Raw genomic sequence first — 26781 nt, forward strand, 5'->3', positions numbered from 1 at the left:
TCTGGAGTGGGTATGTGCTTTCAGGTTGTCAGATGTATTGCAGCCAGAAAGAGAACCATTATAGATGAACACGTCTGTCAGAGCACCATTTTTAGAGGACAAGAATCTTCTGGCAGGAACATTGGTAGTGTTCTGCCTGCAGTTTCAAAGCTGCAATCTGTTGATAAGAAGGACATATAACTTTTAAGAATGTTATACTGAGACTGATTAGTGACATGCCTGAAAGAAATATTGCTTATCCTGCTGTATTTTTGGTACACCTTTTCTTTTAAATGCATGGTGCAGTTTTAGTGTGGTTGCCAGAGACTACATCCAACTGTGTCTTCTCATTATTTGAATCACAGAATCACAGAATGGTTTGGGTTGGAAGGGACCTTAGGATCATCTAGTTCCATCCCCCTGCAATTAGCAGGGACACCTTTCACTAGACCATGTAGTCATTAGTTTCAGCCTAACATATCCATCATATCAAATCTTGGCTCAGCAAGATGTTATTTTACAGGATACTGCTGCTGTTAGATGTGTTAGGCTCAGGTTTTAAATGTTTGAGAGCTCTGAATGTATGTGTTCTCCAACTCTATACACTGTTTCAAGCAGCTATAATTAAAGGATATGAAGCCATTAACTAGAAAAGGGAAAGTTTTTCACTCTGATAGCTGCATTCAGACTGTTGTTAGCTTCTCTCAAAGCATAGAAATGAGGGGAAAAAGAATCTTCCATGAACAATTCAACTTCAGTTTGTTTTTCTAAAACAGTCTAGTAAATGGCACATATGGTAGCAGGAACAAAACCCCCCAGTATGACTAGAATAATGGTTTAATTCCACTTTGATACGTACTATTGTGCATTTGTTAAAAGTGTTTTGCTGAAACAAATTTCTGGTTTACTGTGAAGGTCAGAAAAAATGTTATGGTATTTCCAAAGAAAAATGTTTGTGGGCAGGGATAGGATTTTTTAAGGTACTTCATTTAAGAACCATTTAGGCAAACATAAAACATAGTTTCGCATTGACGTTGTTATTAAAGTGAAAATTATTTTGCTTATGTGAAATGTTCTTTTTGCTATTTTGTGTTTGAAAAGTGTTCTGAAAATGTGAGGTTCCAGCCTAATTCTAGTATTTTAAAACCTCCACATTATTGCAGGGATTGAAAAACTGCTTCTTCCTCAGACTTTCACTAATTAGTTTGGGTTTTTTTTCTGTGAGGTGGCATAAAGAGGCATAACCCCAGAAAAATTAAGTCAAGTGCCAGTTCATTAAACCACAAATAAAAAACATCTGTCAGTTGCTGGAGAACAGTAGACAGTCAAAGTGCTTCATTTCAGTGTCATTGCTTCAACATTCTCAATTTTCTTTTTGGAATGGCTGAGAAAATTGATATAATCCTCAACTTTCTCTCTGAATTGCTTTCTAAACTGACACCATACTATTACAAAGGAGCCACGTGTTTTGTAAGGGTCTCTCCAAACTGACTCATGCGCAAAACATGCACTATAGTTACCATGCAGCTATTAGAAAACTCCCCCACCATAAAAGTGTATCATCCCCTTAAGTTTGAGTAACAGAAGATGATGATCTCCACTGCGTTATTTGTTCAGAGAAAGAAAACTGTATAACGTGTGAGGCAAACAGCTGAATAATTGTGAAGACTTCAACAGGAGAAACATATGCTCCTGGTGCTTCCTGCTGAGCCTGCTGAAATGGCTTGCAGTTATATAGATGCCAGTTTTCTGAGGAAAAAAACCACAAAACTGTTGCTGCAAGGATAGGAAGTTCTAACCAGTTCTGACAAATAGAGGACTATCATGCCTCAGCTAAAGGGTAATGGGACCCTGCTTACAGATTGTTGTGATTTAGTTGTAATTGTGATTGGCACACACAAAAAGACCAATCTCAATACAATATTTATCTTTGATTTCATTTGCTTCCAGGTACAGCCTAAGTAAAATGATTCTGTGAGCCAAGTAATGGGGATAAATAATTTATCAGTGAGTAAAAATTGTGAATTGTAACTGTGAATTGAAAAAAATGTTACTATATATCCAAGATCCAGACTTCCTAAAACAGAAGTTTGGAATAAAACTCCAAGTTGCACAGATACACCATCTTTAAGCAGTAATGGTGCACAAGCATATATAACAACAGCAGCTAAAGGGAAGCAAATAGAATAAAAGCTGTTTATGAGTAAGCATTTTGCCTGTTACCATTTTCACAGTATATTTTCTTGTAATTTTTTCTGCCCCTCTCAATGTTACTTGTCCTCCCATTGTTACACCAGAAAGATTTCTCCTCTTATTCGGAGCACAGTCCATAAAAGAGCTGATTTATCACCCAGCATGAGTGAGAAAGGCCAGGGTGATAGAAGAGTGGATGGGAATGTGGAAAGGAGGGAGGAATATGTGTTCTTGGAAAGGATCTTTCCTTGCTGGTGACAAATCCACGGTTAGAAGATTTCTGGACCTTCGACAGCAGGACTTTGTCACTGCTAAGGCAACTGTTCATACTGCTGTTCCCCAAAGCAATGCAAAAACACTTCCATGATTTCCACCTGGGAGTTTTCAGAAAGAGAACCTGGAGGTTTTCTGAGAGTTTAACTTTGATTTTCATAAGCTTTTGAGAATTAGTACCCCCCGTAAAATGGAAGACGTCATACACTCAGCCAGTATTTGAACTGAAAATGAAAAGTGAGCTGGCCAGTCATGTTCCAATCAGTCTTAAGCAAAACAAATTAAAAATTATAATAAAGGAAATTGAGAAGAAAAAAACAACAACAACACAAACAAACAAACAAAAAAACTCAACAAAAATATCAATTAGAGATTAGGAGACAACATCTTGAAGGAGCTAATTTCTTACATGGACTTCTAGCTATGTGTTCCTAATTTTTTGCCTCTAACTGTACTATTTTTCTAAGCTTGGAACCTGACTTTACGATGATTATTCTGTCAAAAGTAGGATCCTATTTCCATGCACACTGCACCCTCATACAAGATATCTCTATTCCTTTAAAGTATGGAGCTCCACTCCTGTCTTCCAAAACCGTCAGTGCCAAAAATCTCTCTTAAACCCTTCACCCCCACATCACTGTTCCCATTTGAAGCTCTGATTAGCTGTTGTATACAAGGTTCTTAACTTCAACCTTTGTTTTCAAGTAGTATAAATCAAGATTTTGACTAGATATATGGGATGGTTTCTTGAAGCTATAGAAATAATTATGAGAGGTAATGTAGGCTGCACCTTAACAAAAATTGGTTTCAGTAATGCTAAATGGAAATGAAGATTTATAAATCAGCAGAAATGGGATTGCTTAAAAAGTTAGGTAAAGCGGTAATTTCCAGTAATGGGGTAGTCCGTAGTCAAATAAATAGATAATTCCTCACCACCTCTCCCCCTTCCCCCCCGGCCTCCTGCCCCCCCTCAGATTCATAAATTGCAAACAGGTATATCCATTTCCATTATTTAGAATGTTGTATTCTTAAGAGAATAATAAATAGGAACTCTGCCCTGAAGTTTTCCTGTTGCCAACGGATTTATATGTGTGCAGAAGTTACTTCTACATGTGCTCTCATTAAAAACAAGGTTTCTAAAACTGCTGGTGAGATGAGCAATTTAAGTTTTGTCTGTTTAAGATAGCTGTTCGGATGCCACAGCTGGTATCATTGTCCATGTACGAATTAATTATCTTAGCTATATTAATCTTTATTTGCTTACTGTATCCTGTTAAGTTTTGAATGAAGATACGGTTTAATTTATTGTTGTAAAAGCCTAATTTCTCTTGATTATGTTCCCTGAAATTTCTTGATTCTCAGCTCATACCTAGAGAACTGACAATGTTGCTACTTCATCTTCTCCTCCCGTCCACCCCCGCCTAATATCGCCGGCCTCATCCTTGTCCACCTAATCCATATCTCACCTTCATACCGCTATGCTCGTTATCTTTTTCTGTCATACCTGAGTTCCACCATCCTGAGCAGGATACACAATTATTCCTGAAGCATAAAAACAAAGGGGAAAATGATCATAAATTATGAAGGCAGTACCTCCTGCAACAGTTCAGTTTGTCACTTTTGCTCAGGAAGTGCAAGAGTAGCTATAAAAACTCTTTCACCTGTACAGGATCTTAAAGGATCATTCCTGTGGTTCACTTAAGAGAAGTCTCTCCCCAAAGAGATTTCAAATAGAAGGAGCCAGGAACAGCTGACACTTATCCTGAACTACTGTTACACCTCTTCTAGCTCTTCTCTAGTCCAGGATGATAACATCAGTACATGTGTCTATGCATTTTCTCCATTTGTCAGGGAAATTCTTGACATCTTGATGAAATTCCCCACAAGCTTGCATTTCTCCACAGCTAGATTGGAAAACCTGCTGGAAAGCACCATGGCACATCTTCCTGGAGATCTGTTCCTGGATGGGTTTCAGGGTTGGGAATATCTTATTCTTTTTGATAAAGACACAGCCAAAACAATTTTTCCAGAGAAAAACTGTAGGATGAGAAATTGAAGTGATCATTAAGAAAGCATTAGAACATTTCTATTGTGAGATACAAATTGTTATACTCTTCCAAGTCACCAGCGTGCTTAGAAACATGCCTCATAGAGCTGAGAGTCGTAACTTTATTACTTGATATGCAAGTCAGAAGAAAATTTGTAACCATGACTTCCAAACATGTAAGGTCATCTCCGTAGGAGCTGACCATATGTATGGCTTAGACAGCATGCATATGTTTTTTAAGCTATACAGTAACATTTAGTTAGGGCAGTGTAATGTAATTTAAGTTTAGGAGTTTTTGTCACCTTTATAAACTTGGTTTTCGATGTTTGAGAATTCCAGAAAGAGAAGATGAAGGGAAACTTCAAAAAGAAAAAGCACATAATCCAATTTGTTGGGTTTGTTAGTTGTGCAAAGCACAGAGACTTGTCTATTGCCTTCTAGGTTTGACAGGTGTAAACCTGATAAATCTGTAATGTTCCTCACACTTTTATAGGTATGGAAACACATTCAGACCCAACTAATTTTTTCACTCTGTGATTTATATGATAAGTTATTTTACATTCACATGTCTGTGAAGAGTAAAGGTAAAATGTTATGCTGTGGAATAAATTTATGAAAATCCTATGGGTATTCAAACTACAGCATAACATAGCAGAATATAATACTGATTCCCCACCCCCCTCACCTTTTAAAATCTGTACCACTTAGTACAATATACTTGCTTAAGTGTTTGCAACTTTTAGTGTTTTATGAGTTAGCCTTTATTACAGAAAATTATTGCTCTTTGACTTTCACCAAGACCTCACCCCTGAAAATGCACATCCGTCCAACTGACAGGAGAAAGAGATTGTATTTAGCTTAGCAATTAAAGTGGATATATCTCCTTCGAACTCCTCCTGTCCTGACAATCCTGTTTAGAGGATGTGGAAGTTCTGGGGAGCACATGCAGGTTATTGACTGCTGTGTGCCTGCAGCAATTCTGTAAACACCCTCCTTCACTTGATGTCCATCAGTCCTTAACAGTGCAGGAACAATTAAAGTGGGATTCATGGCCTCTACCCATCACTTACTGTTGGAAGCTATGAAATAGTTAATAAGGCTGCAATCTAATTAATCTTGGTCTCTTCCATTCTTCTTATTTTTTTTATGTCTAGGCAATGCATGGCAACTAATTTTCATTGTGTGCAAGGAGAACCATTTCTGTTTATTTTCAGTAGAGTCTCACTTTTACTAATTATCTGTCAGTTGTTAAATAGCATGTCTTGAAAAGCGTCTGTGAAGCTACTTGTGGCAAATCACAAAAATTAGTTATATGCTTTCCCCCCCAAATGGTTAGTACCTTTTCATGAGGTAGTGATTTTATCATTTTTTAACTAATCACTGAGGGGAAATAAAAGAACATAATGACTTTTTCAAGGCTATCCATTGCTCCCAGTGCTCAGGGATGTTTAAAACACAAAACACACCTGACTGTCAGATTACGAATTTGTTCATCGATTATCACTGTAATGTGAGATGGTGGCACTGAAGTACAGCAGGCAAACAGAAGGAAAACCTCTGAGTATACTCCCTGGCTTTTTTCTTATGTCATACAGGCTTGCATACTTTGTCTAAAGAATGTTCTTGTGTACAGAATATTTTCAGGCCTAAAAAATACAGTTTTAAAAACTTGGATACAAAAATAGTTAATATTCTAAACTCATAAAAGTCTGTGTTTAGAGATAAAAAAGAAACATACAAAATAAGATACAGAATGTTAAAATAAATACATTAAAAAATATCCATAAATTTCTGGTTAATTTCAAAATAGTCTTAAGTAATGTGAATGGATTATTTTCAAACTGAATGAACTGTCAATCTGGTAGATAACCTAAGTATTCATTCTTGTGTTCACTGAGTCAATAGGAACTTGACTGTATATTTCAGCAGGGCAGATTTCAGATCAAGATCTGTGGAGCCATCTTTCCCTGCTAAATTAAGATTTTGAGCATTTGAAATCACTGGCTCAATTCCTGTATAGGCCATGGGATTTCATATTGATTATCTGCTTAAGTATAATTTTCATGAACTTCATTTATTAACTTTTCTACTTAGTACAATTGCTTATGAATGTAGAAGGATTTTTGGATTTGGACATAGGTGATTAATGTGGGCAACTCCCTCAGAATAACAATTTCATAATTCATTGATTTGTTCTGTATTCCCTCCAAAGGAAAAATGTCCCTGTAGGAAATAGCAGAGAGTACATGGCTCTCAATGTGAAGCATAATTCACTAGTAGACACAGGAAAAAAGTCTCAGAATAAGCACTTTCCAATATGGAGACAGATGGCCACATCACTTGGCAAGCATTCAGCTTTTATCCCTGAGATGTTTAAATTATGTTTATCAAACAATAGAAAGGGATAAAATCATGGTAGCCTTACATTTATCTAAAACAGAATGGCAGGCTGCTGTAGAAGTGTCCTATAAATAACAATAAACAGCTGTTGAATGAAAGTCAATAAGGTAGAAAGAGAGTTTTTCTACTGGATTGTAAGAATACATGTAACTATTTTTCTTTTTCTTGTAATGCAATGTGTTGTCCTTTTTCCTAGCCCAGAATTCAACATACTGTTTATATACCTGGCACAGTGTACAATGATTAGAGGCAAAAGCAGATGGCCATATTTTTTCCTTTTCATGTTTATTTAGGTGATGGATAGATGAGTCCTAACTTTACCTATCAATCTGACTGTAATTATTTATGTTCTCCTGTGAATTTTTACATGAAAATATTCATGTACATACACACACACACACACACACACACACAGAGAGACATAAACTGACTCTTTCTTTTTCTTCCTTAGGCTTAGAAAGAATTGCAAGAGATTCAGCCTATGAGCAAGAAGGAAAAGTTCAGTTTGTAATTGATGCCGTATATTCAATGGCCTATGCACTGCACAACATGCATAAAGATCTCTGTCCTGGATATATTGGTCTGTGCCCAAGGATGAGCACAACTGATGGTAAAGAACTACTTAGCTATATTCGGGCAGTAAACTTTAATGGTAAGTTACATGTATTCTTTTTCCCTTTCCTTTTCTTCTTTAAATGTTTCAGAATTGACAAGATGTGTTTTCTTCTTTATATAGGATACTTTAAGGCACAGTGGAAAACAGGATTAGAAGCAGTTCTTTTTTAATCAGGACTCTGAGTTTTTTCACCTGCTTTGAAACCCTAAGTGTATTTTTCATCTTAACAGTAAGCTTCTCCCAAAAGAGAAGATGTTAAAAATAAAAATCTGTTGATCAAAATATTCCAGTGAAAAGCTGCTTTTATAAAAACAAGTTGAGGACTCATGCAGTCCTATTGACAAATTAAAATCCTTTGACAGAAATTGCTTATGTGTTTGCAAGAGAATGAATTGAAAAAAATACTATTTAACATTACTTTCTTCTGAAATTACTGTTAACAATTTTCTTACAGAAGTGACTAGTGAATTTTCTTTCAATTTGCATATTTAAATGTCAATTAAAACACTCGCTAACAGTTCTGGCTTCTCTTCCATCTCATTGTTTTTGACTCAGTTATTTAGTGAGCTTTAGCAAAACAATAATATGTATTTTTAAGCAACACTACAAAATATTCCTTGCAGCTGGGATTTGCCTGCTGGGGAAATGTGGTTGCAGATGTTTATGCTGTCAACAGTAGAGACCAATAAAGAACAGGATTAATTTATGAATGCAGAATTGAAAAATGAAGAACGTACTTGATGGTGAAATAAGGTTGTTGAAAATATACATTATTTAATTAAAATCATAATAGTTGTAGACTCTATTTACCATTATGTTACAAAGAAATAATGTTCTTTGCTGTGTTTTGGTTGGTTTTTTTCCCTACTTGGTGGTGATTCGCATACTAGACATGCCTTCTAACTATGCAGAGATAAGCACTGTCTATCACAATTTATTCCATGACCTCAGCTGCCAGCCTTTTTGAAAAAAAGCACAAGGTCATTTTGAATTTATCTTCCAAGTGGAAGCTTTTTTTGCTTTAGGTAACATACCAGACTGTTTGGTTGGCTGTAGTTCACAGGGGTTTTTTCCTATGCAATTTTCATGAAAAGGGAATCCTTGTCTCCAGGAATATAAAGATGGAAGGATTATTAAATGGTTCTTTAGTGACCTTATAGAAAACCTGGAGCAAATTATGTTGCTGGCAAATTGAAACTTTTTGTGATGACAAAGGTAAGGTTTGCAGTGACAATTATCTACTTTTATAGTAAATATTCTTCTGGGTCTGTGTTGTTAAAGCACAAAGTGATCTATTTTCATTTGTTGAGCATGAACGTTTAGCATGAAAAGATATGCTGCACATTTCATATGAAACCTTTCTCTCCCTAGATTGTTGTTTTTCATCAATACCTGTCATAATTTCTCTGGCTGACTCTAGGCATTGCAACAAGGGGAGATTTAAGAGTGGGATGAAGCATTCTGGGCAGTAATGAAAAAGTATCTGGTTTTGAACTGGTGATTTACTGAAGTTGAGGTAAAAAAAAATATAGAATAAACAATTCTGTGAGCTTCACTTTCTGTCCCATGGGATACATTAAGTGTTCCCTATACTAATCTAGTCCACATCATGCGCTGATGCACCAATTTTTTGAGTGTATTATATGCCCAAATATTTTCTTTTTTTTGTTGTTTGTTTGTTTGTTTTTTGTTTAGTTTTAGTTTGGTTTTTTTTTGGGGGGGGGGATGCATAAGCAAAGGATAGTTTTTAACCCTTTGCCTTTTCTTATTAATTCAAAATTCCTGTCCCTCAGGACAGCAGTGCCACTGTGTCTGACTTGGTTTATAGAGATGAATACTTACATAGATTCCTAGACCTCCTATGATGGGTGTTGACAGTAGTGCTGTGTGTCAATTTTGAATTGCATCCCAGATTCAGTCATTAATAACATAGTCTATTATTCTGTGATTCTATATTAAAAGTAAACTGATACATGACAGGAAAACCTTGGCTTTTACAGCCATTCAAAGTAGCTTTTTTCTATACTAACAATCAATCACAGGATCAAAACATTACTAAAGTATATAGGGACCTTTGGAGATCACCTCCTCTAACCCTTGCTCAGACCAGGATCAGCCAAATCAGGTTACATAGGACCTTGTCCAGCCAGATTTTAAATATATACAAGGATGGAAAGTCCTCTGAAATTCTCTCTGAGCAATCAGGTTCAATATTTGAGCATCTTCTTGGCAAAAAAGTTTTTCCTTATGCTCAAACAACTTTTCCAGTGTTTTAGAATTAAGCCATTGCCCTTCAAGATTACTATAATTTCTAATATCAAGAAGTAACTGGCATATTTAAGACAAGCAGATTTTCTTTTTATTCAATATCAGTTTCCCTTCATGATTCTATCCATATGCATAATAAACCACCTCTCTGAATTCAGTATACCCTTCTTAACCAAGGTCATAATATGTGGGTGCAAGTCCAATTAATATTCTGTCACATTTAGCTTAGGGGGTTTCACCTCACAAAGCATGACCTGTATTATGAAGAACATCTGTCTGCCTTATGGAGGGTATTTGCAAGAGTAAGAAGGAACATATATTTCTGTTTATTAGAGTAGCTGTTTTGCTTTTGATTGCAAGTTATGACTTTGGAATGTTTTGGGGTTTGTTTACTCTGTTTAATTTTATTTATGAATAATGAAGATTTTTTTTCCCCCTGGAGTATTCATCTGTGTAATATTCCATGACACCTTCATGACTGAAGGGCGATCATACCCACTAGCTCACTGTGCACTGATGTAATTGATACGACGTTTGTTTCTGCTTAGATATTTTTCTACCAGTTCTATGCTAAATGGAGAAAATCTCACAGTTCAGTGTGATTTTAAAGGGGATAGAATTTCTTCATTTGTAATAAGAATAAAGAAATTAATTTGTACATGAAATTTGTACTGCTGCTGAGTGTAGTCTCCTGTTTACTATTGCTTGTGTTTTTCTTAAGACTGCTAGCAAAGTATAGTGTAGCATATTTAGTTCCCTGTGTTCTTTCTGGTCACTACTAGTAGAACATAACCATTCCTTTATGGCTATTTGATCAAAAAATGCTTACAATATTTATAATTTTCATGCTTCTTCTATGTTTTTCCCAGGCAAAAGTGAATCTTGTCATTTTATGGTTTTCATATTTTAACAAAGGCACCACATTTCAAAGACTTTCACTACTAGATTTTGTATCCAAATATGGGCACTAGTGTGATTGTGGCGCAATTCACTCTATTCTCCAGTCAAATTGCTCTAGTATTCTCACTCTATTTAAATTCATTATTCTGTCTACAAAATAGACAGAGGTTTTCTGAGAGTTTTTACCCTGGCATTTATCTGCTGAGTGTTTTAGAATCAAGGAATCATAGAATAGTTAGGGTTGGAAAGGACCTTAAGATCATATAGTTCCAACCTCCCTGCCATGGCCAACCTCACACTAAACCATGTCACCCAAGGTTCTGTCCAACTTGAACTTGAACACCTCCAGGGATGGAGCATTCACAACCTCCCTGGGCAACCCATTCCAGTGCCTCACCACCCTAACAGGAAATAATTCCCTCCTTATAACCAATCTAAACTTCCCCTGTTTAAGTTTGAACCCATTGCCCCTTGTCCTATCACTACAGTCCCTAATGAGGAGTCCCTCCCCAGCATCCCTATAAGCCCCCTTCAGATACTGGAAGGCTGCTATGAGGTCTCCATGCAACCTTCTCTTCTCCAGGCTGAACAGTCCCAACTTTCTCAGCCTATCTTCAGACTGGAGGTGCTCCAGTGTCCTGATCATTCTCATGGCCCTCCTCTGGACTTGTTCCAACAGTTCCATGTCCTTCTTATGTTGAGGACACCAGAACAGCACACAATACTCCAACTGAGGTCTCATGAGAGCAGAGTAGAGGGGCAGGATCACCTCCTTTGACCTGCTGGTCACACTCCTTTTGATGCAGCCCAGGATACGGTTGGCTTTCTGCGCTCTGAGTGCACACTGAAGCTGGCTCACGTTTATTTTCTCATCGACCAGCACCCCCAAGTCCTTCTCTGCAGGGCTGCTCTGAATCTCTTCTCTGCCCAACCTGTAGCTGTGCCTGGGATTGCTCCGACCCAGGTGTAGGACCTTGCACTTGTTATGGCTAAAGTTCATGATGTTGGCATCAGCCCACCTCACAAGCATGTCAAGGTCCCTCTGGATGTCATTCCTTCCCTCCAGCGTATCAACAGAACCACACAGCTTGGTGTCATCGGCAAACTTGCTGAGGGCGCACTCAATCCCACTGTCCGTGTCAGCGATGAAGATGTTAAACAAGACCGTTCCCAACACCAATCCCCGAGGAACACCACTTCTTACTGGTCTCCAGATGGACATTGAGCTATTGATCAAAACTCTTTGCGTGGTACCATCCAGCCAGTTCTTTATCCACCAAGTGGTCCATCCATCAAATTGATGTGTCTCCAATTTAGAGAAAAGGATGTCGTGTGGGACAGTGTCAAGTGCTTTACACAAATCCAGGTAGATGACATCAACTGCTCTACCATTGTCCATCAGTTCTGTAGCCCTATCATAGAAGGCCGGCAAATTGGTCAGGCAGGATTTCCCCTTAGTGAAGCCATGCTGGCTGTCACCAAGCACCTTGTTGTTTTTCATGTGCTTTAGCATGCCTTCCAGGAGAATCTGCTCCAAGATTTTGCCAGGCACAGAGGTGAGACGGACTGGTGTTTAGCTCCCCGCATCATCCATTTTCCCCTTCTTGAAAATGGGGGTTATATTTCCCTTTTTCCAGTCTTCAGGAACTTCACCTGACTGCCATGATTGTTCAAATATGATGGCCAGTGGCTCAGCAACTTCATTCGCCAGCTCCTTCAGGACCTGCAGATGGATTTCATCAGGACCCTTGGACTTGTGCAAATTCAGATTTTTAAGATGGTCCCGAACCAGTTCCTCTCCTACAGTGGGCTCAAGGTCTTCATTCTCACAGTCCCTGCGTCTGCCTTCCAAGACTTGGGTGGTGTGGTTGGAGCATTTGGCAGTGAAGACTGAGGCAAAGAAGTCATTCAGAGCCTCAGCCTTCTCCAAATCCTGTGTAGGTAGTTCTCCCGACAGCTTCCTGAGGGGGCCTACGTTGCCCCAGTCTGTTTTTTATTTGCTACGCACCTGTAGAATCCCTTCCTGTTATCCTTAACATCCCTAGGATGTTTTATGAATGTTTGCTGAATTAGCTATAAATGCTCATGTTTTAACAGAAACAGGACTTGAACATGCATTTTTTTCAGGGATGGAAGTGTTTTTAAAGTTACTTTTGGTCTGGTTTTTAAGGAAAAGATTGATCTTTGTATTTCCTTTCGAATAAGGATGACACATGGTTGCAGTGCTATTTCTTGGGTGGGAATAAAACATAAAGTTATAAGACTGATCAGTGCCTGACTCACCAGCTGTCCCGCTACTAAATGAAAGACCAAAATTTATAGTTAAATTCCTAAGATAAAGAATATTGCTTATATTGTGTATAAATCATTTCATATAGAAGGGAGTTCCCTCTTTCTATATATGTAGATTTGCAGCTAGTATAAAGTAGCTGAGTTTTGCCTACCTATTTGTATTTGCATTCATATTAATACACTGTAGTAGTTACAGGGTTAAATGTCAAGAAAACATCACACACTATAACACAATATATTTACAGGTATTACGATGAATCTTTCAATTATAGAGGTAAGGGCAGTTCTTGACCTGTACTTTCATACATGCAGAGACATTGTATTTGCTTTGATGGGCTACTTACCCTGTGAGTGAACAGGTATACTTGCTACTTTGATGTCCTTTTGAGCAAAGTGAGAAGGGAGCAGTAGGTGGAAGCACTGACTCCTCTTTATCATCAATGATTAAATAAATGGTGGCTTCTGCAGAAAGCCCCTGCAACACCACCTCCCCCTCCTGGTGAAGAGACTCAAAATAAATTCAGAGTCTGACTGCACAACCTTTTCTCTGGTCTTCTCTGGGCCAAAGTAAAACAATTATGTTGCTTGCTGGGATTTTGTGACAAATCTACAATAGCAGTGGAACAGGTTGCCTAGAAAGGAGTGAACATCCCTGGAGATACTCAAAACCCAGCTAGACATGGGCAACCTGCTCTAGCTGTGCCTGCTTTAAGCAGAGAGGTTGGAATAGGTGATCTCCAAAGGTCCTTTCCCACCTCACCATGCTGTGATTCTATAGCCCTAGCTGGACTTGAAAGAAAGAAAAGTGTATCATTCACCTTTGCATTACAATATTAAATGAACATTTGTTACTTTGTTCTTCTGGAACTAATTTAATAGTCTGAGTGGACTAGTAAACCTTGCTGTTATTTGGTATTTAGATGTGTTAATTAAATGTTTTTGAGAAAAGGTTAATCTTGGCTACACAGACACAGACACACGTACACATGCAGCATCAGCCCCGTTTAAAAAGCAAACGTGCAAAGTTTCATCCTGAAAGGGAAGAATGATTTTTTTTTTCTGAGAAAACTCTACCTATAGAGGACAGTTTTTAAAAGCATGAAGAATGAGGTTTCTTATGGGGAATTTTTAATCCTCCAGAGAATCATTATTTTGGAATCAGTTGTTTACAAATCTAGTCTTCTCTTGTTATCTTTTGAAGTTGTTAAGACATCAATCTGTGCAAAACTCTCCTGACTTAATATTCAGTTCAGACTGTTTTAAATGTTTTCTTGAAGAAAGCTGACACTTCTCTATTCTTTCACTGAGTACAAAATTTGCATTCTCAAATCATTATTTATCATTAAAACAGAAGCTTTAAAATTTTCCTTTGAGGCTTGTAAGTTTTGTCATTTCTTAAGGCATTCAACACAATAGAACTAAATGTCCCACTGAAACAAAACAAAACGTGCTGGAGCTATACTTCTAACTCGGATTTTTAAAAATCCAACTCAAGTCTATGACTATCAACAAAGAAAAAAAAACCCTTTTGAAATAATTGGAGTTGAGCATGTCAGTGATTTTAAAGTTATGAGTTCTCATTGTCAGTTCATAATTTAAGGGTTTGTACTATCAGAAACATCTAGCATCCTACAAGGCCACTGGTAACCTATTCTGACGGGGTTAAAAACTACCTAAGCATAGTGGCAGATGATACCAGATGAGTAGGTCAGATGGGGACAAATAAGATTAACAAGTTGGGAAGGGCTGAGCTCTGCTGACCTTGCTAGGATTCACTGTGGTAGCAACTCTAGTTTCACTAATTAGTACTCTGCTAAAGAAACAAAATACTACTTTCAGCTGCAGAAGTGGGAGTGGAAGGGGGAGTGTCTGCTGCAGTGTTATTAAGATCTGTGATGTTTGTTCTATCATAAATGAATCACTTGACATAATCCCATGTGATATTTTAAATCTTGGTGGTACAAAGGTATGTTTGAAAACATGGCTAAAGCTTAAACTAGCATAGACGTGAACTCATAAAATCCCAGAATTCAAAACAGTTCATTCTTTTTATGTACTTTTGACATGGTTTCAGAGGTGTCTAATTTGGTTTGTGGTTATACTGGGTTTATAGCAGACCATTTGTTATAACAAGTTCTGATGTCTACTTTCCCTTACCTTTATGTTAAGAAAGGAGTTGTTACCTCTATTAATTTATTATTACTGGGGAAGAGAATGGGATGATTTAAAATATGTTCTTCTTTGGCATGCTAATTATTTTAATTGAATTAATCCAGGTGGCTATACCAGAAAGCAAACTTGCACAGTGGTCTGAATCATTTTTAATAGGTTTAAGTAATGTATGGTTATAATATAAACATGCACAGCAGGCAAAGCTTGGAGCTGCTGTGATTCTTAGTTACCTCATGAATCCCTGTGATTAAAATCAGAGATTATGAAAATGCTGGCTGTGAAATTCGAAGGCAGAATCTAAAAGTATGTGCAATTTATCAGCATACTTTTGCTTATGTACAGATCTTAAGTACTGATTAATTGATCAATATAAGTGCTCCACATGCAAAATTCATAGTGTAGAACATGACTGAGGTCAATTTTCTGTTTTGAGGAACAAAGTCTAATTCATAAAGTATTTTAAAAATTAATATGTAAAGGAAGGCGATAAAAGATTTACCTTCATTATCCAGTTAATTTGAATTTGAATCTCCTGATAGGTAAGGATATTCAGATATATTAGAATACGGTTTTCTGATCATATTAGAGCAGTACAAACTAACCCTTGCCATTCTGAGTGAAAAAGTATCTGAGTGCAAAGAAGCTGCATCCATACTGCATGGGTTCTTTGCATTTTATTCAGTGTAAGAAACACCACAGCTGCAGTTCTGCAGCATTTTTAAACCCTTCAGATATATTTATTAACTTCAATAATAGGAAGAAGGTGTTTCACATGTTTTGAGGAAAAGAGTATCTTGACAAGCTTCTTAATTGAAATTTTTAAATTTAAAATATCCTCTTAAATCTATCAAATCAAGTAAGAACCTTTGTAGAAGTTACTAATTTTTCCCTATGTCAATAACCCATTTGGTAAGACAACAGTTCTGCAAGCCAGCAGGAGAGTCATAAGGGGAAATTAATTGCTTTTTAGTACCTCTGTAACAGAAAAATATGAGCCTTTTTCATTTTCCTACAACAAATTATACTTACAATATGAAACAGACACATTAGAGAGAATATCAAGGGGGAAAAAGGCAATAAGGATTTTATTAAGAGTATTTGGTAGTAGAAATAAGCTGCATTTATAGTATATTAATGTAAAAAGAGATCTAGCTGGTAATGGCTGATAAGCAACAAACAGATAATAGAACACTTCAGGGAAGTCACTGTCAGTGAAATTATGTTGACAAATCTTGCATTCTTGTTTAAGAAGAAAAATAACCTTTTTAAAAATGTTAAATGGAAGGAAATCAGTTAGACTTGATATTCTAGAGCAGGAATTCCAGGGAGGCGCAAATAAATTTACAATTAGGAGACGATGCCAACATCATCAGACAGTAGTGTTTAGTTTTTCTACTCATTTGTTGTAGAGTTGTGGGATTCAGTTGTAATCAACTAAGTTCAGATCTAAGTACTGGATTTGAGAGCAAGTTAGACATGCTAGAAGGTGTTACCTGATGCAATCTTAAGGAAAACCTGGGAGAATCCAGGCAAATGAAACAAGACATCCAAGAGGAAAGTGATGGGATTCAGTTCATCCCTTAAAAGCAACAAAGTTTCCCTCAGTTTCAGTAGCTGGTGAACTCTACAGCAAGTGTCCAGTTATCCGTATAGCTGATGGGAAAGGCTAATGCCTCTGAAGTCTACCAGAGAGCTAGCCTGTCTATTAGCATTCAGGGACCATAGCAACTCGTCTACTTCTGCATGTTTTTCTGCAGGCAGCTATGAGTCACAGAGATTTTCTCAAAGGCTGGTTGAAGCATTTCTAATAGTACGAAATACTAAATATGTAGAAGGTAGTTTATCTTACAAGCTTCTCTAATTTACTCCAGCAGAGGAAGCATTTGCTGTTATTCCTGGGGATTAAGGTATCCAATCATTTTGGCCACACAGCACGTTATGTTTTATGATGAACAGATTGGGCCCAAAGTGTTGCTCCCCATAGTCTTAGTCATATCTCTCCCTTGTAAGCTTAAAATAACATGGATTTGATGCATAAATTCCTAAGGCATTCTGTTTTAAATAGAGAAATTGTTTCTCTCAATTCTCCTCTCTATCATCAAAATTGAATATTTTATATTTAAAGGTAAAATAATTTGCAGTGAAGGTTTTAGTTGATTCCATGCATAGCGCACTTTCAAAGTGATGATGTATTAGTGAGGCTTCCATATTAACATTTTCAATTTGTGCCAATTTCTTTAGGTTATTAACTCTTATAATTACATTAGCATTTAATAAAAAATTAGTTTGGAATATAGGATATAGAGAAGACTCTTTTTAGTTACACTCGGGAGCCTAGACTCTTTAAATCCAAGTCATAGGAGCCTACACAGCCAGATGGATTTAAAAATGGTCCTTCTCTCTATTACTTACAGCTCTATTAACAAATTATCAGCTTGACTGGTGCTCTACTTGAGAGCTTTATTTTAGCAGTTTTATTTGCTGGTAGTTGAATTATTTATGTAAAGGTTAGATTATCAGAGGACACAGCTACATTTCAGAGTATGAAAGTTTGGATGTGTTTTTAACTACTGTATTAAAATTTACACACCAATCATAGCTTCCTCCTTAGACACACCAGTTACTATGGGTGAGGTTTACCTTCTGGTATGATTACTTTGATGCTAACTTACCTGAAGTGTAGGAGTTAAACTGAAGGGTAAAAGAATGTGATACAGTCAATCTCTGTTAAGTCAAGGGGAAGATGTTTTTGAGTCTGAACAATTCCATAAGGAAATTGGAAATATTTAATACAGTAGTGCTAACTCTGCTTTGAGGTGAAGATGGTAGAAACACTGGTCCTGCCCCCAAACTTTTCATATTGGTCTGGGATGTAAATGTTCACTAAAGAAAGTAATTAGCTTCTAAGCTTTTAATCCAAAGGAGAATGAAGCCAAAGGAGAATTTAATTCAAAGGAGAATAATCAAGCCTTAAAGAAGCATAGGGCATGACTGGGAGGATATTCTTTAGGCCTTTTGCATTTGGGTCACTGTGCAACTAAGAATGCTGAACTTCCTAAAAGTCCTGTCCAAAAAGACTTCCAGTATCCTCTCTTAGTAGCACTAAGTGGCTATTAGTTTATATAAAGTCATAGTTTTTCTTATATTTTTATTCTAGTGAAAGTAGAATTGAAGCAGGTATAAATGTACAAGTCCATATTCCTACCCAGCCAGCACTGAAACAAGAAATCATAGTGCAGTGAAGGATAAATTTTATGCATTTGTGGAGGGCTGGGGTATTTTTCGTACACCATACTCAAAGAAAGACCTGCCATCAATGTCTGGATTATGTTTCATTTTCATTTAGATTAATTTTTTCTGTTTTCTAGAAGATGAATTACCAATTACCCTTTGGGATTAAAGCAGTATATCTGTATTATCTCAGAAGGGTTATAGAAGCTAGCATGATTTTAAACATTGTTTTTTACTAATACACATTTTTTATGATTGTTCAATAAGAAAATAAAACAAGCCAAACAAAAAACCAAACTTTGGTTAGAGAAAGAAGCTATCAACATATTACCATAATTTAAATATCAAGGAGAAAAAAAGAGTTTTCATGTAATAATGATGGTTGATTATTCCATCAAACACTTCTGTTTTCTTTCAGTGAGCAATGAAAAGTTAGATTTTACGCTATCGTAAATTGAATATCTTTTCAGTTTCTTACAACTTTGCAATGTGTGAAATACAGCTTGATTAGCGCGCAGACTGATTAAAAGAATTTTCACAGAAATGGGTGTCACAAGTTAAATCAATTCTTGTAAAAACCCAAAAATTTGCAGTCTTTCAAGAAATAGTTTCACTGTGTTCCTACACTACTTTTTTTTTGCATTTCCAACTCTAGGTCTATGCTATCTGCATATCTCCTTGTAACTTTTTTGCCACATATTTTAACTTAAATAAGGATTCAGAGTTGCTAAAGACATTTGTAATTAAGAATCTGCCAGCAATAAAGAAGTATAAACTGATCTATTTAAGTGTTTAATTAACTAAGAGAAAAAATGTTCTTAAAAGAAAATTGCCATACATTTTTCATTTCTACTCTGTGATCTTCCCGTAGAAGTACAATACCATGCAAATGTCACAGCAGATAAAAATTCATACTGGTTATTACTGTCCAGATGTTTCCAGTGCCTGGAGGCATTAAAAAACCATTGGACCAATCTGAGTGTTCTCAGATTATGAGCATTTAGCTTTGTTAAATTAACTCACCCTTTTTATTTCACATTCTGAAATGGAACAGTGTTATTCAAGTTACTGAAATATTTCTTCAGAACTAGGTAATGAATGTTACCTGTTGATTATTTAGTTGGAAAAAGACAATCCATTAGCTAACAGGGAAAATGCAGAAATATTATGTTCATCAACACTACATTTATAAAATTCCAACTGTACTATGGTCTATAGAAAATTTACTGTTTATTTTAGTGGATCTGGAATACTGGTATTAATCAATTGTACTTGAAAAGAACGGTAAAAAAATATTGACCCTAACAATTTTAAGAAATTACTAAAAAAGGTAAAGATAATTTCAGACCAATTGGCAAGCAAAAAGAAAAATCCCATTTGCAATTACAGTTACTTATGCATGTTATGAGTACCATCTAGTCACTTAGATGCCACTTCAGGTTTATGTGTTGTGCTTGCTTTGTACAGGAAGACAGTTCCTAAGAGCTTGAAAAGCATTTTAGTAACATAACAGTTACCTGACCTATCTGGGGAATTCAGAACATCCTGAGTTTACAGATGTGTTCTCTGTCACATATGTTCATTTGCACAAGTGAAGAATAGCAAAGTAAGAGACAGTCCTTGTCATTCACTAAATGAATATTCCCCTAGGAACTGTATGTTTTCAATAGAAAGAAAAGTGGGTTTGTGTTTGCTTGTGGCAGCAAAGGTAGCAATTTGGACAGACTCAGTGGAAGGCAAGTAGCTATGTATGTCATCTCCATGCATATCCTCATTAAAATCTTTAAAATAAGCATAAATCCACAATTCTGTATGTTGCATCTTAAGGAGGTGTCAATAGTAGATTGCTTTCCTTTGACTGTAAGGCTAAGCAAATAGCAGGACCTTGGCAGGCTGGAGAATTGGGTGGAGAGAAACCTAATGAGGTTTAACAAGGGCAAGTGTAGGGTACTGCACCTGGGAAGTAATAACCCAAAGTACCAGTACATGCTGGGGTCTGACCTAATAGAGAGCAGTTCAGCTGAGAAGGACCTGGGAATATTGGTAGATGAGAAGTTGACTATGAGCCAGCAGTGTGTCCTTGTGGTGAGGAGGGCCAATAGTATCCTGGGGTGCACTGGGAGGAGTGTGGCCAGCAGGTCAAGGGAGGTGATCCTCCCCCTCTACTTGACACTGATGAGGACACATCTGGAGTGCTGTGGCCAGTTCTGGGCTCCTCAGTACAAGAAACACAAGAAGCTACTGAAAAGGGTCCAGCAGAGGGTGACAAAGATGATCAGGGGTCTGGGGCATCACTCCTATAAGAAGAGATTGCAGGAGCTGGATCTGATTGGTCTAGAGAATAAACTGAAGGGGGATCTCATTTATGAATGTAAACATCTCAAAGGTGAATGTCAGGAGGATGGTGCCAGACTTTTCAGTGGTGCCCAGCAACAGAACAAGGAGCAGTGGCCATAAACTAAAACACAACAAACCTCAACATGAGGAAAAACTTGTTTACATTGACAATGGCAGAGCACTGGAACAGGCTGCCCAGGGAGGTTGTGGAGTCTTCCTCTCTGAAGACATTCAAAACCCACCTGAACACATTCCTGTGTAACCTCCTCTGGTTGGCCCTGCCTTGGCAAAGGACTTGGACTAGGTGATCTCCAAAGGTCCCTTCCAACCCTAACGATTCTGTAATTTCGTGAAATAGCTACAACCACAGACGACACATTACTGCTCACTCTGGGCTCCAACTGGATCAACATTTGATTTTCCTGTTTGGCTGTGCAGCTTCTCAAGGACTGTCCTGGCTTTGCTCCAGTATAGCTTGATCCTGAGTTAAGAGACAAAAAATATATTGCCAGTCTTCCTGTTCCACACATAATCCTATTTGACAAAGATATCCATAGGTAACATTAAGTTACAGCTCATGATATGGCCTGTTATGGTAGCTGTGTCCCACATTTTGGAGATAGTTGTTATGAATTTTAAAGGAAAGTGAAAATTATGTATGAACCTCAAGTCATCATCTGTGTGCAGAATATGCAGCTACAGGGCAGTCAGGCTTCTCAGCACATGCCAGACTGTGCAAACTTGAAAGGCTTATTTAGTGCAGACTCTGCCATGGTTCTTCCAAGTCTCTACCCAAAGATCTGAAGAGAAAGCCTCCGGATATTAGAGTACACTGCTTGCCATTTTGGAGAAAAACTACCAAAGGCGCTTGGAAATAATCCTTAAATTAACATACAGCCACTGTGGGAAAGTTTCTGCTAAGCCAGCTGGTGTTTAAAGGCTCCAGTTCTTGATCGTTGCAAATTGTTGTATTGATCCTCTTTATACATGGACTAACTGAGGCTCAGATACTGACATTTTTTCTGTTTTGCATTCTCACCATTTCTTACAAGCAAGGGATATGTTCATGCACAAAGTGCTTAAGGAGGATTTCTTGCTTACCTGAGCATAAAACGCACATGGTTTTATTCTTATTGTAATGAGTTGTCCTAAGCCTTGTACGGTGAATTAGAAAACACAGGTACAACACTAACTTTTTAAGGCAATCTACTTTTATACCATGTAGATATATTTTTTAGTAATTAAATTTCATAAATCCACAACTGATGGGAAGTGAATTGTCAGGTGTCCTAAAGTTTATCATCACAAGGTGTGAAGGTTCAGAGCAATAATATATGCCTTCTGCCACTTATCCTGTAGTAGACATACCCATTTACAATGTGCAACTACAATCTCTGATGTTATTTAAGGATTCAAATTCTTAATGCTTATATCAATATGCACAGCAAAAGTGAAAGCATATGTGTGAATGTGTTTCAATGAATTATTGCATGTTATGTCAGGCATAACTGGTTGTTATCACAGGCCACCAAATTTTTGAAATAAAAAGACATGAACCAGTCTCTTTAAGTAAGGACTCTGGACCTGTGTTCAGAAGTGATTTAAGGTAACTTTGGTTTAAATAGCATAAGTTTGCCCCTCCTTTGGAGGTGAGAGATTGTAGGTGCTGAAAAGGAGTAAAGTCAAGAGGGGGAGAAAAAGAAGGTAGCAAATGGAAGCTGAGAAATTCACCTTCTGTTTAAGTCCTTCAAATACACACAAGGAGGTTTTTGTGTATGTACATTCATTATACATACATGTATAACCAGATTAAAGGTTTCCTATAAGAATAAGATGATAATAGACATTGACTATACTTGCCAAACAGTGAATAACATCAATGTCACTTGAAAAGTACAGACTGTTTTTTCCATGTGTGGAGAAGAAGTAGCAATTTTTTTTACAGAAGTGTCCCATTAACACCGACAAATGTGAACCATGTGAGCTTTATGGCAAAGGTCTGGTATCTACTCAAGTGCATGCCACATCATGCCAATAGATGTCTATGAGTTTGTGAAGCCCAGAGGTTATTATGTGCTCCTAATAAACTGTATTGAAGTCAGGTTTTCCAGAATTGAACGCTTAATGTATTTGGGTTGGTTTTTTTTAGTAGTTTGTGGAATAGTGTAGTATATCCTAGTTCTGAAGTCACTACATGCTAGAATAGATTCACAAAACCAAAAAATGGATGAAATGGTTGCATTATAACACTAGATTTAAATCATATTTAAAAAGCATAAATGGCCTTTACAGAGAAATTTATGTTTATCCCATTTATCCTGTGTCACCTGAAAAAAAAACTACAGCAAAGCAGACTTTGATGGACTTTTTTTTTTTTTCTGTCTTATTGTCTAATTATTTGATTTTTGTCTGAAGTAAACTAAAACTAATTTAACGAAGAATTAGAATCTCTCAGGGCCCTATAGCTGTAGTGGTGAGTAATGTTCTTATCAGTTCAATCACTAATGAAATACAGCAATTAACTGGCATTCCTGAGAAGGATGCTGATTTCATTGAGCAATTGCAAGAAACTATTTTTGTAGCTCTGGTCCTTGAGCAAAAACCTTTGGGAAACTGGTCCCAGGAATGGAGTCTTTTAGCTTCTAATATTGCTAATCCTCATGTTTCTATGGGCAAGCCCATAAAAATTTGGGCAGGGCTCCTTTGTGACAAGGCAGTGCCATTTCGGCAGTGCCATTTCAGCAGTGCTGAGAGCTCATCAGCCAGGGTCCCTGTGTGTTTGTAGTTGTATGTCTCTTGAATTCTGTCCAGACAGAACAACTCAGAACAGAGACACAGCAAAAAAGAAGTATCTCTCCCTCTTGAGTCTGAGCTGCGGTGAGGGAGAAGAAGAAGCTTTGCACCCCATTAGTTGGACTAAAAAGCTTCCGAAAATGGGATTGCAAATGCTGGTCCTTCAGAAACTTAGAGGTGCAATTTAGTGCCACTTGGGGCAGTTCTTGGGTAATTAAATTAAACTCAAGTCTTGGTCATCAAGATAGGTAGTTGAACCCTTGTTTTCCTGTTGGTCCTTTTCTTATTAAAAATGTCCTCCTGTTTTGTGTGATTTTCATATTGTAAAGTCCTTGGACTCTGTGATAACATGGAAACGTACTGTGGTAAAATGGGAAGTGGTCAAGAAAGGGAATAATTCTGATGGGGTTTACTGTCTTCAGAGACTGCATATAGATCTTTCATTTGGGCTCATATATAAAACAATAATACAGATCTATTGTTATAAAATTGACCATTATTTTCTTGATTTGGTGTATGCATCTTTTACTCTAGCATGTTGTAAGGATTACTGTAAATATTCTTAGCTTTTCTCCCTTGCTACTGCTACAATGGCTTCTTTGTCGTCCCACAGAGGTCCCTCTGTTAGAATCAATAACATTCAGATCAATGGAAAAATATTTCTGAAAATTTAAATCTTCCATCTTCATGGTACTGACTTACTAGCAATTTCTAATGGAGTATTTAATAAGAACCAGCACAAATCTTGATATGAATTGGCAGACAGATATGTAACAAGAGGGGTTCTGAGTAAAGAACTGTAGAAGGATAATGAAACCTGACAATAACAGAGAACTGTGGACAAAGAACTGAGGGTAAGAACAAATGAGCATGACTCCCATAGAAAAGGGTCAGAAGCTGGTGCCTGAACCATATGGTTTGTTGCCAGGAAATGGAAATAATAAAGTTATAAACAAAAAACCAGAAGGGTTTATAAATTCAGCAGATTGACATGCTACAAGTATTGAACAATAGCTAGATTAGAGACAAGGGCTATTTATAATGGTATCACTTTTTCTTCTCTCCATTTTTTTTTTTTTCCCCAGGAGAAAGAACAGCAAACATTAGAGACACATGACTATGTAGGTGATAAACGATGCAGTTTTTCCTAGTTTTGTAAAAGATAGTAAAACTACTATGATCTGTTTGGTTTGCCATATTTTGTGTGTGTCATACCACTAGATAAAGTGGAAGAGGGAACAAATACAAAAATGGAATAGTACAGGGACACAGAGACTTTAGCTATTCATAAAGATGAACAGTATAGGAATGGAGTCCAATCTATTTCACATTAGATGTGTATAGTACAGATTTCAACACACGAACTAGCTGATTACGCTGCTTTTACAGTGAACAAAGACAAAGTCACTTAGTGGGACAAGATTCACCTCATAATATACTTGTCTAAATAAACGAGATTAATTGTGCTTTAAAGATGCCTGGATTGACAGCAGAGCAAATCTATAAAGCTATATCAGCTTTAGATGTCTATTTCCGAAGACAGGTGAGACGACTCCAATACTACTCTGATTTTTTTGTGAAAAAATTAGCTTGAGGAAAGAGGCAGGAACAAAATGATGAGTTGCTGCTGTAAATCACCTGAAGGTTGTTTACCAAATGAAAAAAGAAGTGGCAAAAACTTACAGTAGGTGCAAAAGCTGTGTGATAACACTACTTTGCAGAAAGTTATTAATCTAATTACCAGTAGCAATAATAGTAACAATAACCATAAATTAATAATAAAATAAGACTGCTATTTTTTGTATGCTTTAAAAGCAATGAAAAGAGAAGTAATCTGTATGGAGTTCTCCCTCACATACACAGAGATCATATAAACTAATTAGGACATATTTAAATAATAAAAACTCCTTACAAACAAAACTATTAACATGGAAGAAGATGATTCAAATGCTCTTTGTTAGACAAGATTTTAAACTACACTAGTATGAAAACACACTGAAAATAATCTACAGGTTGCAAAGCTAACAATAGGATAGGAAAAGGGGAGGAAATACCAATAAGGAAAAAGTTCAGGAAATATAAAAATAAAATTAGTCTCAAAAAACCTACCAAAATCAGTAGGACAAAATTGGTGGATAGAAATATGTCCATGCAGCATATAAGATACTGTATGTCTCTGCAACAGTTAGACAAGTAATTCTGACACTAAATGACAGGGGCTGACAAGTCTGTGGAACTGAGCATTAAAAAATTGTGCATGGGAGCAAGCAACAGTACTTACAAGGTTATTTATTATTTGAAACTCAAGCAAACTGGAGGAGCTACCTGGGAAAAAGAATTAAATGTGGTAGAAGAGTCTTCTGTTTAATTCTGGAGATGATGAGGAATCCAATGAGATAGTGCTATTTTTCAGTTATCATTTTTAAACTGCTAAGAAAAGGAGGAATTTCGACAATCATGGCTATAGAAATGAGATGAGGAAAGTAAATAGTTATATAATTCATTGGTCTGCAGCATTCACCCAATTGTGGCATCTGTCCATCAAGTTCAAAATGACGAAGCATTTCCAAGAAAGGATGCAGTGTATTGTAAAAAAATGTATGTACAATTATTTGATACGTTGTCATGGTTTAAGCCCAGCTGGTAACTCAGAAACACGCAGCTGCTCACTTACTTCCCCTCCTTATTCCTCCCCGACTCCCGGAGGGATGGGAAGGAGAATTGAAAGAGTGTAACTCGCACGGGTTGAGAGAAGAACAGTCCAGTAACTAAGGTATAACACAAACCGCTACTGTTATCACCAATAATAATAATGATAAGGGAAATAACAAGGGAAGAGAATACAACTGCTCACCACCCACCTACAGATACCCAACCTGACCCGAGCAGTGATCTAGCCCTTCCAGGTAACTGCCCCTAGTTTATACACTGGGCATGACGTGCTGTGGTATGGAATACCTCTTTGGCTAGTTTGGGTCAGGTGTCCTGTCTCTACTTTCTCCTCCGTGGCAGAGCATGAGACTCAGAAAACCCTTGGTCAGAGTAAACATTACTTAGCAACAACTAAAAACATCGGTGTTATCGCACTGTTCCCAGGCTGAAAGTAAAAAACACAGCACTGCACCAGCTACTAGGAAGGAGAAAAGTGACTGCTACTGCTGAACCCAGGACATATGTGAGTGAAAAAGAAATAGGAATGAAAACGTAGACAGAAAGTTTGAAGCTAGATGAGCTGAAAGAGTTGAATGCCAAGTTTAATAACAGGTTGTCTTTCATGACT

The 26781-nt window shown here is 37.1% G+C and overlaps 1 protein-coding gene across 8 annotated transcripts in view; it reads left to right on the forward strand.

Moving 5' to 3' along the window:
• GRM8 (glutamate metabotropic receptor 8) overlaps window positions 1–26781 on the forward strand; it is a 339445-nt gene that overhangs the window by 212960 nt on the left and 99704 nt on the right. For all 8 annotated transcript variants that reach the window (XM_061372937.1, XM_061372932.1, XM_061372933.1 and 5 more), the window contains one exon: window positions 7344–7544. In XM_061372937.1, the coding sequence (XP_061228921.1) occupies window positions 7344–7544 (201 nt within the window). The remainder of the gene's footprint in view (window positions 1–7343; window positions 7545–26781) is intronic.

Source organism: Neopsephotus bourkii, unplaced genomic scaffold (genome assembly GCF_033783945.1).
Source record: "Neopsephotus bourkii isolate Nb327-2 ecotype Australia unplaced genomic scaffold, CSIRO-AGI_Nbou_v1 NB_1624, whole genome shotgun sequence".
In the NCBI taxonomy this organism is placed as follows: domain Eukaryota; kingdom Metazoa; phylum Chordata; class Aves; order Psittaciformes; family Psittacidae; genus Neopsephotus; species Neopsephotus bourkii.